This window comes from Micropterus dolomieu, linkage group LG23 (genome assembly GCF_021292245.1).
Source record: "Micropterus dolomieu isolate WLL.071019.BEF.003 ecotype Adirondacks linkage group LG23, ASM2129224v1, whole genome shotgun sequence".
Taxonomy (NCBI): domain Eukaryota; kingdom Metazoa; phylum Chordata; class Actinopteri; order Centrarchiformes; family Centrarchidae; genus Micropterus; species Micropterus dolomieu.
In genome coordinates, this window is record NC_060172.1 from 8,786,763 (window position 1) to 8,798,498 (window position 11,736).

At 40.0% G+C, this 11,736-nt stretch overlaps 1 protein-coding gene across 2 annotated transcripts; it reads right to left on the bottom strand.

Annotated features, from left to right (window-relative positions):
• Positions 1-7,661: 7,661 nt before the first annotated feature.
• pou4f4 (POU class 4 homeobox 4) lies at positions 7,662-10,558 on the bottom strand. Of its 2 annotated transcripts, none has more exons than XM_046040487.1 (2): positions 10,247-10,558; positions 7,662-8,946 (listed from the first exon to the last, which is right to left on the bottom strand). In XM_046040487.1, exons 1-2 carry the CDS (start codon positions 10,364-10,366, stop codon positions 8,026-8,028), a joined length of 1,041 nt encoding a protein of 346 aa, XP_045896443.1. In that variant the 5' UTR covers positions 10,367-10,558; the 3' UTR covers positions 7,662-8,025. The 2 variants fall into 2 exon arrangements, with proteins under 2 accessions (XP_045896443.1, XP_045896441.1); XM_046040485.1 differs by having other exon boundaries at positions 7,662-8,952.
• Positions 10,559-11,736: the final 1,178 nt, after the last annotated feature.

Genomic DNA, 11,736 nt, shown 5'->3' on the forward strand with positions numbered 1-11,736 from the left:
AACAAGAGACCAATTCAAATGTAAAAGCATGAGAAACTATGTCTTAAACAGCAGCAACAGTGATTCATGCAGATAAAACTGGAATCACTGATGACTAAACCTCTTCGCCCATCTGTTCATGTATTATTAATTCTCTTTGCCATGTATGTAATATGTAGAAAACATAAGTGATGTCTGTATTACCTTCACTTGGAGGTATGACATCCTTTTCCTCTGTCTAAATGATGTGAGTAGGTGAGACTTAAAGCACATGACTGACTGGACTCGTTCTCCAGTGCTTTAAATTGCATAAACATAACCATAAAAATATGCCTTAGTTTACAGGAGCGGATATTTTAGGGAAAACAAATGGAATAAAGTGACAGTGAACAGTTTGCAGAGAAATCCAGTGTAAACGTTTCTTTAATAAGAGCAGCATTACATGCCATAGAGAGCCGATTTAGCAAAGCAAATGCTAAGGTGAAATTCAAGGTTTAGAGAGTTTTTAAGTTTTTTTCAGGGCTTTTTTTGTCCAAAAAGGATGAAATGTTTACCTGCATTGAAATTAAAAAATATTTGGAAATATTACCATTTGCTGCCACTTGGAGCCGGTAAAGTGCAAAGTCGTCACCTGCAGCTTTAAGAAAACAGCATTTGTTTTGCTGATGAACTGAATGTAACAGTAACCAGACATTTGGAAGGAATTAAGAAAATAATCTCTGGTGTTCCCACACGATGGCATGTAAAATGAAAGAGCTGGAGATCGTGAATGTGAGAAAGGGCCCTTTGCTTGTTATTGATAGTATTTCCTTTCCTGCACCAGTGGCAGTGATACGTGGGTCACAAAAATGAAGGACTTATATCTGTCGTATTGTATTTAATAACTCGAGCAAGAGCAGGAAAACTATTCAGATACTGAAGAGAATATTGTTATGTTACTCCTGCACACATTTGTGAAGGTAGCTTGCCATAATTAAGTTTAAGTGAACTCCACATTATACAGTGTTATCAGTTACACATGTTGTTACACAGATGTTTTGCAAAATCTAAATTTTTTTAAATCTTCAAATGCCCGCGGGTCATCTGCTTTTTATGTTACATGGCCTGCACAAGTGTTAGCATTTTGCATTTGTGCCTGGTTTCAAACGTCTCTTAACTATAATAGACATTTGATATTTTGATGAGCGATTTAAAGTGTCTGGAGTTGCTCTTGTGAATGACAGTTTCTCCAATCAGAGTTTTTACCGAAGGCTGGGTTTACTAAAATTTGGGAAGGTCATGTAACTGCTCAAGTCAGAGTGAATCAACACAGCTATCAAGATCATTGTCAGTTGCCTGACTTTGCAAAACCACCTGCACCCTGTGAAACTTCAGGAACGAGTTAATACTTCTTATTGTCATTTTTGCCTTGCTCGTGTAAATAAAGATGTCAAGAGCAGCGACTTGAGAGCTGAACCTATTGCCACCTGCTCCTCGCTAAAGAGTAGCTTCTGTGTTTACTGAGAATCGTTAGGTGAACAGATACTGAACGCTGTGACTGCTCTCAAACAACTACAGCAACATTTGTTTATGCTTTCCTGATAAGTGGCCTCTTGTGGTCATGCGAATAATGACTCTTCTCTCAGTTGCTGTAAGAGGAGATCAGAGTGGATGTTTGGAAATGCCAAGTGTCTTACTTGGAGAATGTAAACCACTGATATCTCATCTCCAACCATGTCTTTCAGCCATGACTGCAATCTTTCTGTAACCGAAACCAAGTAGGTTTAGTTGCCTAAACTTAACCAAGCCATAGAGCTGGTACATCAGACAATATTCATTTGGGTCATTTTTGAAGGCGATGACAAATTGATACCACACTTCATACACTAACTGCTTAAGGCAAGATATACGTCCCTACTAAAGAGAATGCAGCTTAAAAGAAGCCAGCGGCAGACTGAATAATGGCTATCAGGCTGCAAATCACTGGAGACACTTGACTGAATCTAGTGTTTGTGTGCATCAGCCCTCTACTGGTTCAAGCTGTTGGAAGGCTGCAGTCCTACTCTCTCTTGTTTGGATCGACACGGGAAAACACAGCGGAGGAAAATGAGGCCTCCCGTTTCTTAATTATTTAAATCAAACAATTAACAACGGCTGTCCTGGGAAAAGCTCTTTTATCCGCTCATCCACAACAACAACAACAAGAGCCACTATCCTGGGTGGAGTCTGGAGGAGGACCGATCACATGGAAAACAACAACCAATAGAGGACAGCCGTTTTTTATTTCGTTTTTAATTATTAAACCAACTATTTTAGACTGCACAGGTGCTGTGCAGCGTGCAGGCTGAGGCCAGTCTCTTAAAAAAGCACCACTGATTTTTTGTAAATCACAGAATCCCATTGTTGTAGTGCATTTTATTTTCCAGTGCAACTTACAGCAATATAAAGGATGCGTTAAATAAACTTGAACACACCCATATCTTACCCATCTTGAATATAAAACCACCATCACTTGACACTTTGCTTTATCCCTCATTGTGTTTTACAAGCATTTTGAGTTAGTTAGTGTTATTGTCGTGAAAGCCAACAAAATTAAATTAAATAAAGTCACTCCAAATGCTAACTAACTTCTGCCTCCATATGTTTAGAAATATTAAAGTAATATTATTGCTTGTCTTTATTTTATGTTCTGTGTATAATTTGCATCCCATCAATTTGTCTCAGGAAAGCTTGATACACTGTTCACATTGATTACACGGTCAATTATATATAATTTATAGGCTTCAACTGGAGAGCCACTCTGCAATTAAACTTTGATGAAGCCATGTACTACATTCTTTGTTATAGACCAGCATGCCAGCCACTGTCTGGTAGGCAAAAAATATCTGTAAATATTGACAAATGCACAATACAGAAGTCGATTTTTCTCCTCTTATGAACTTAAAATATTAGACAGATACAACAGTAAGCTGGTGAAACATATTAGACATTCGGCAAGATTCAAATTGTAGGATTAAATATATCAAACTTAAACTTAAAATTGCCTGAATCTTTTAACACTTTGACAATACAAATTAAAGTTCAGTTTTTTTTTTAGATAGGATGCAGAGCAGAACATATTATTATTTATTTATATTTTATATATTTATTAGTTTGCTAATGCACATACAGACTGTATTCTCCTGTGTTCTCCTTATAAAGCATTTTGAAGGTGCCAATATTTTAATATTTTAATAATATTAAATGCGAATGTAAATGTTCACTGTTTCTTTGCAGAATTATTTTCCAAAGCACTGGAAAGGCCCTTACACCTTCAGGAGGAAACCTAAAACTATTCATTAAAATCATTATTATGTCATTCTTGCATTACAGCTCTTTAGACTGGAGGAAAAACACCAATGCCACTTATGGCAAAAAGGGAAAAACTGTAACATTAAGCTGTTCCTCATTTTGCTGGTCACCCATTGGCTCCTCCATCAGCCCCACGTTGGGACGTATTGCTTTAAAAGGCCTGTATTGGTTTGCTCCGAGGGGATCAAGGCCCAAGCTGCTGTTGTACGACAGAGAAAAGCAGCTTCTTAACAAACACATGCAAAAATCAATAGTATCATAACAGCTGATATTTATTATTCATTAATAACGAGTTTATAGGCAGAAACCACCTGCTGAGCTGAGGAGAAAAGAAAGAGAATAATACTAATACAAATGCAAAGACAATATGAAGTGTCATAGTATGGAGTCAGCTTCTCTGCTCCTTGCCAAGTCTGTGGACCTCTATTGGAGGAATGAACTCCTTTCCTCCACAACATAGTCACTCATTTATATATACAACCTTTATTCAATCAGGTCATCTCATTGTGAGCAAGATATTTTTTTGCAAGAGAGACCTGAGCACAGTAGATAGAAAGAAAAAACAAACACTGTCAGACATAACAAAATGGCATAAAGCCCCAGAGACAGTAACAGACATCACTAAATAGATTTGAAGATGAAACTTTGTATTATATCATTTGATGTGATGGTGACGGCGGTTGTCTCTGGTCACTGTCTCTGGATTTATTCACATCATTTTCATACACAAACCATTCAGTGAGCCCTGGTGCATGGAAGCATCTGCATTTGACATGTTTCTTTACTCTTTTATTCATTTCCATCCCCTTTAATTTGTCTTTTATTATCTATTATCTGTATGTATGTGAGTGTATATATATATATATTGTATTGTTTAACCTCACTGACTAAATTAAAGTTCTTGTTTAAATTGAAACCTTCACTTTCAGATTCAGCTCATGAATCTTACTATTTCCAGATGAGTATGCTGCCATAATGTGATTGCATTAACCATTTTACCTTTTCAAAATCATCCTTGTTGATTTCAGGTTGTCCCTCTCTGTAGATTTCACAACTGAAACCCATGCACATGTTCATGGTTCATGGTTCATGCTTTTATTTTGCAGTTAAATCTTGTAGGTTTGGGTGTAATATATCCACTTTACTTTCATTCCTATAACTATTTCTGCTCTAATCATGTTCTTTTTTTTTTTTACTTAATTTGTCATATAAGGCATCTTGGAGTATCGTGTATCATGAAAATCAGCCTGCACATAAAATGCATCATAATTATTATCATTAAAGAAGGTTACGATATGGTAACCCTAGTTCTATTAGCACAGGCAGAGAACTAGTCTCATGAGCAGAATAATAAAATTATGTACATTTTTAGGTTTCATGAAGTGGACTGCACATATCCATTCAAGAAGCGTGCTTTACTCCCACAATACACTGCTTTGAAATGTAAAATGAGGTTATTTGTTGTTGCGCTCTTGATCTCCTGATTGCAGCCTCTAATTGCAAGAGCGCTGAGCTTTGGATCTGTAATCATCTGACAGAAACGTCACTATAGGCTGAATGTTAGGCTGATTAATGAATGAATGAAATTGACACTTTTAATTTGAAGCTGAGGAAAGTCACGTTGTCATTATCACAAAGTGACTGCTCAGGTGAAAAGAACATCTAAATATCAAACTGGATTCATGTGTGTGTGTCGCCGTGCAGAGAGAGGGCAGTAAACATTAGGAGTCTTATAGACACAGGACCATAACACTGTTTTCTGCATATTTCTTTTTATGAATTTGCGGGGGGTTTAACAATCTGGGGAAGGTTTACATTCTCAAATATAGGCATGCTGGTGTTTTATAAGCTGCGTCTAGTTTTAGACTATATGTTTAAACTTGATTTCGGGTGTCAAAATTAAAGATACAGATGTGGACATTTCCCTATTCAACAGTTAACTGAATATCAGGGAAGAGAATAAGATTTGGTATTTTAATGTTTGGTGAAATGAGGAGAACATCTTTCTTTTGTGTAGTCTTAAACTTTTTACACTATTTGAAGCCTGTTTCAGATAAGTCGGCCAACCGGGTGTCCTGTCCACATTGCTCATAGTAGTTTACTGATATCTTGGTGGAAAAGGAAACTTAAAAAAAAAATAAAAATAAAAAAGTTTATTATCGAGTCAGAGTTTCCTCTTTCCTTTTCAAGTTTTCTAACAGCGGCTCTTTATTGGCTCCGCCCTCTGAGGTTTCAGGGTATTTTTTGCCTCAGAGAAACGTTTGTTAAAACTAAAAGCATCAGATGCACGGCCTGCGTGCGTATTCCTCGATGTGATAGAGCCGTGTAGTCTTCATACACAGCAAAGTTGATCAATATTAGAGTCACTCAAGTATCAAATCCTATTCATCACCGCTGGGAAGCAGCTTTCAGACGGACCTCCTTCACCTCCAGGCTTCTCCTGTTTCAGAGCAGCAGCTGCCCTCCTCTCAGTCTGCACAAACACAAAGTACAAGAGACACAGACAGGGTGCTACTCAAAGCTCATATTGCAGCGGTCCATTAAATCTATCTTTAAAAAAAAAAAGACTATTAACACCTCCATCAGCAAACACAGATCATGTCTGCGGTGTGATGGCGAGAAAAAAGCGCACCAGAGATAAGCCTAATTCATTTTTAAAACAGTGTTATAGGACCACCTTTTCTCATGCAGTGCAATGTGAGGTCCAAACCGTAAAATATTTTCCCATATGAGACCCAAAATCCTGCCTTTTTGTTTATTTCTATATTTTTTTTATTTGCGAAGAAAGGCTGTCAGAGGATGAATTAAAACGTGCACGGTTTATTTCAGCTTCTGTCGCTTACACATACACATTTAAAGCACACTGTCACAAATGAAATATGTATTTTTTTCTCCAAAATAAATTAAGTTCAAATAAATAAGTGCAATATAAAGAAAAAAAATAACGTTTTACGTGTTGGAAAAAGAATGTATAAATAAGGCCGACTATTTCCCTTCATCAGAATATCTACAAAGTGCGCTCCAGAAAGGTGTCAGTCATAATAATAATAATAATAATAATAATAATAATAATAATACAATGCAAAATTGTTCATTTTCATGAAGACACAAAGGGGGAGATCAACAACTCAAAGTCAATAATAATAATAATAGCCTAATAATAATAATAATAATTTGATTGTCAAAGCATCATTGCAGTGAACTTGAACATACAACAGGTTTACACATCAGTGAGTCATCTAGGCCTAATTCACCACTGAACCGGTGGAAGAGGAACACAAAGGAAAAAAAAACACATTGAAAACAAACCAAAAATGATCCTACTCGTCTTTTTTAGCGTGTGTGTCCGTGTGTGTGTGTGTGTCTGTGTGTTTTTAAATCACCATGAACGTGCCAACACTTGCGTAATGAGGTAGCCACACAGCTATACCGTGTGAATGTGTTTATTCGTGCGTGTGCTTGTGTGAGTGTGTGTTTCTTCTTATTGCAATGCATTCACTTGGGGGGGTTATTTTCATATTTTTGGAGCCATAAATGCACAGAAAACACCCCTCTCCCCCTCACGAGTAAACCATGCAAAGGATTTCACAAATTGTTACTGTGCTTCATAAATTGGCCACAGATCGACACGTTTGCTCTCTTCGTACGATCTGTCCCCAAAAAACTATCCAATTCTTTACAGAAACAAACACCTGGAAGAAAAGACAGCGAAAATCCAATACATTTCAATCAGCTTTTCCACACACGGAGGTGCAACATATTCACAAATATGTACATTGATAAATATAAAAAAGCTATTCCGACTAAGGAGGATAATATCGATTATTCCTCGATTCCCGTCATTATTATGCTTATTTTTTTGTACAATAATTGCCATAAGAATTAATGGGACGGAGCAGTGTTCCCCCTCTTTTTCTGCCACGATGGTGATCACTTCCTCCCATATCTCAGAGAGTAACGGCTTATTCTGTGGAGAAGCATAAAGATTTAAGAGTCTCAAGTTTTTTGGACAGGGTCTCAGTCTTTCTCCCAGTCCAAGTCCCAGTGCTCCGTCTCCACTGTCAGAATAAAAAAAAAGGTACACCGTTGAATCCAGTTGTTTTTGAAGCTGCATGAGGCTGAACCTTCCAAAAACAATTTAAAAAACAGCTCCTGGTCATACTGAGTGGAGAATAATCATCAGGTGTCCCGCATCCAAACCTCTCAGCGCCTCTAAAATACAGCTGAAAGACTCCAGAGAGGTGCTGCAGGTTTCTTTGCAGATGCTTCAGAAGCAAGACGTTGCTGCCTGCTTTGAATACTTTCTGTGAAATTGTTTCCACAATTGGGATTCAGGCACTGGTGCAAAAACCACGTCTGTGAATGCTTCTCCTTTACAAGGTGGACAACACTGAAGCCTAATGAATCTTAACAAGACATTTAGTCCACTGTTTGGTAAGAAAACGTGTTTTTTCCTTCAATAAATAACAAATTCAGCCAATGGAGCGTTGAAGCAGCTTACATTTTCAGTGCTCATTTCAGAAAAAGCCAAAATCACTTAATTAAAAACTTTTATCTTAAGACTCTAAGATAGCCTATTAAAATACTTGTCGGGCCCTGGATGTGTGTCAAACAGCTCCGGCCCCGGAACAAAAAGGCACAACGGTGTACCTTGTTTTTTTCTGACAGTGTGCAGCAGCAGCTTGTCTCTGATTAGTCTTTTTGGAAACGCGGATCTTAGTGCGTCGCAGAAAACTTCATTCGTTTCTGCTTTTGCCTCTGATTGCAAAACCAAACCCGGACCACGTTCTTTTTCAGGTCCAGTTTCTCGGCGATTGCGGCGATCTTCTCCGACGAGGGCCTCGGCTGCACGGCGAAATAAGCCTCCAGGGAGCGCTTCTCCGGGGCGGCGATAGACGTTCGTTTCCTCTTTTTGTCGCCCCCGTTGAAGATCTCCGGCTTGGCCATCTTCTCCCTCTGCGCCCGCTCCGCCTCCTCCAACCAAGCTTCCAGGATGGGTTTCAGGGCCACCATGTTGTTGTGAGACAGCGTCAGGGACTCGAACCTGCAGATGGTACTTTGGCTCAGACATCCGACCCCCGGAATCTTAAGGTTGGCCAGGGCCGAGCCCACGTCCGCCTGGGTCACCCCGAGTTTGATCCGCCTTTGCTTAAACCTCTCGGCGAACGACTCCAGCTCCCGGGGATCAGGCTCAGCGTCTACGCCGCCGGTCCCCAGGGAGCCGTGGGACCCCAGCCCGTGTGAGTGCATGTTCATAGACTGCTGATGGTGGTGGTGCTGCATGTGGTTGATGGCCGACATGTGGGCGGTGTGCGAGGCCGTGGAGCAGACGTCTGAGCCAGGCATGCCTCCCAGGGAGATGCCCGGTGTGAGGTGGTCCAGCAGGTCTCCCTCCAGACCTTGTGCCGTCTGGTGGTGCCCCGGGTGATGGTGGTGGTGGTGGGAGGTGAGCACGGATGGGTGGTGCAGGTGCGCGGAGGAGGAGGTTGGGGTGCAGGCCATGCTGGTCATGGTGGTCATGGTGTGGTAGGTCGCGTCCGGTTTGAACGGATGGCTCTTCTGGGCCACAATGTCCACAGCGGCCAGAGCTTCGGCTCTCTGCAGCAAAGTCTCATCAAAGCCGGCGAAGATGTTGCCCTGAAGCTGCGAGAAGAGCAGACCGGTAAGAGCAGGAAATCTGACAAAAGTGAACACATTAACTCCATGTATCATAACCAGTTTAAACAATTAAATGTTTCCACTGCGCCATTATCATACACACGCTTTCTATCACATGGATCATATTTCTTTCTATTAAATTCAAAATGAAGCTGTGTAAACAGAAAGTTTAAAAAGGTAAAAATAAAATAAAGTATGGGTTAAAGAGAAATCCTGACTGCAGACTATTCATCAGCCAGGTGAAGTTGAAATGTTTACAGTTTAAATAGCCACAGATATTTAGGCTACACATTTTGTTTAATTTAAAATTTTCTACCTGAGAAATTTCAACTATGCACAACGTCTCCAACACGTAGAAGGGTTTCAGTGTTTCAATGCACAGAAAGAAATTTAAATGCATGCATCTTTCAGTCAACTTTGTTTCTAACTCGTCAAACAATGTCATCTAATGCAACTTGGACATCGCTGAATCTGCCCAACGCCTAGAGTGCAGTGCCAGCGTGGATGGATATTCATTTAAAATTAATATTTACGATCTCCTGAATAATTTCTATGGACAATGAAAAAAGAGAGGAATGCGAGTTTGAATATGAATGGGACAATATGAGATAACACGCGCTTAGAGAATCCACGCCGCCTCTTTTCTGCTTCCTCCTTCATCTTTTATCTTCTTTCACTTTTAACAGCATCACTCACACTTGCCTGAATGCAGGATCTGGCTTCTTAGGGACGGGTTTTAGCGCGCCGACTGTCTGCTCTAAATAACCGGACTGCCCTCGTTCTGCTGCTGGTGTTATCTGATCCACCCTGTCATGTCCATATCTCCATTATCTCAAACATTTTGTTAAATTCGATATGTATTTGTATTTTTTGTCATTTCTTTACAGTTTTACTTGTTCAACTTTCCCCACTGTGCACAAGCAGGACGCTTTTCTTGCTCTCTTGTTTTCTGGTGGCTAGTTTGGGGAAATTAACATTTAAGTAGCCCAACTAAAATAACATTTTCCTACTTTAAAAAACAGTTTTGGTTAGGTAGGCTATATTATCGAATGAGGAAACCATATTCAAACTGAAACGCACAGGGCCAATGATTCATGTGTGCGTATGAGCGCTATAGATTATATTAAACTACATATCTAAACATTTACCAGCTTTAGTCTTTAAAAGTAATCAGACTGGCCAGACAAAAAAAGTACTGCCACTATTATGGAAGTTGATGGTTTTGTTTGCAAATGTAGGAGCTGCAAGAAGTCAGTAGTGAAACGACTTTTGGACTCACCGATGGAGTGGGCAGGCAGGCCCTGCGGATGGCCTCTGAGCTGGAGTGCAGAGGCGTGTATTTGGGTTCGTGCAGTATGGGGTGCATACTGAAAGGCTGTTTGCTATTCATCGACATCATGATTGCAGAAGTGAGGGAAGGTCGTTGTTCGTCGTCCTCGTTCGGGTCCGTTTTGGTGATTTTCTAAAAAGAAACGCCTCGGGGAGAAAAACCTGCCACGCGCAAACACTTTGAATGAAAAGTTGTTGGTGATTGGGTGGCAGTAGCAGTCGAGTTCGCTTTAAAAACAGAAACAGAATCGGAGAAGGTAACTCCTGGGCTCCTGCGGCTCTCCTGTCTCCTTTCCTCCTGTAAATGAGTTCTATTATAAAGATGCTCCTCGCCTCCAGCTCCTATATTGGACCACCAACGCGCAGGCTCCTCCTCATTGTTGGATCGTCACTCCCTCCCTCTGGACGCCTCCACCAATCACGCGGAGGTCCCCGGTTGTAGCCACGCCCCCAAGCGTGCCTGGCTCGCTGGAAAGAAGAGACGATGAAGGATGCTGTGTGGTTGCACTGTTAAAAAAAAAATATTCGTTGAAATAACTGATAACCAACACCTGCAAGAAGAATTTGGCTTCAACAGTTAAAAAAAAAAAAAACAGGCCAGCATGTGTAGAAAAAACAGGACCACCAAGAAATATTAGAAAGCTAAGACATAAACATCTGCATCCAAGAGTTCCTAAAACAAATGTGTTAGTCTGAGTTTGTGTCCCATACTGATCGCAATACTACTTAATGACAATTTCCCAAAATTTACAGTTTAAACAACAAGTAAGTTGAGCCCTGTGGCTTGAAAGTGGCCAAATGTCAACAAGAGGCCTCACAGGGAAATGGTGACTTTGGCCTTCAAGCACTCAAAGAAGAGTAAATATTTAATGGCATAATTAATTGCTAAATTTGTGGCTTTCATTTTTTTCCTGGAGCCTCTGGCTGGGTCAAATGCTGAAATATCAAAACATTTTTTTAGAGTGTTGCAGAGAGCCTTCAAAATGCAACAGCAGATGGATTATCATAACTGTATGTATCTGAGTGTTATTCTTGAAAACGCATTTTCGGGAATTTTTGCTGAAAGGAATCTTCTGTTTTTGACAGAAAAGCAATGCATCAGATGGGTGATACAACTTCAACTGACTGACCGGTTCATTCCTTCTCTGTGATGAGGAGTCGCCCCTGAAATCCCTCCCCGGTTTAACAATGCAACAGATACAAATATGTTTGACTGTGAACCAGTTCCGACACATAGGAAGAAAGAAAGAAAGAAAGAAAGAAAGATGGAGAGAGAGTATTCAGCTCCAATTATTAATTGATGGGAGGAATTCCTCAGCCTGAACCCTATTCACTTTCTTGGCAATTAATACATTAATTAATCATGCGTCATTTACTTTGTGGCTGTAGTAACTGTAGTAACGACCACCCACACACACACACCACACTATCCTCAATTAA

Bases quoted from the DNA above. Each gene is read 5' to 3' on its own strand.
- pou4f4 (XM_046040485.1), bottom strand. From the start codon at position 10,366: ATGATGTCGATGAATAGCAAACAGCCTTTCAGTATGCACCCCATACTG. The intron at 8,953-10,246 runs GTGAGTCCAAAA...CTCTTCTCGCAG, and splicing joins CCTGCCTGCCCACTCCATCG to CTTCAGGGCAACATCTTCGC.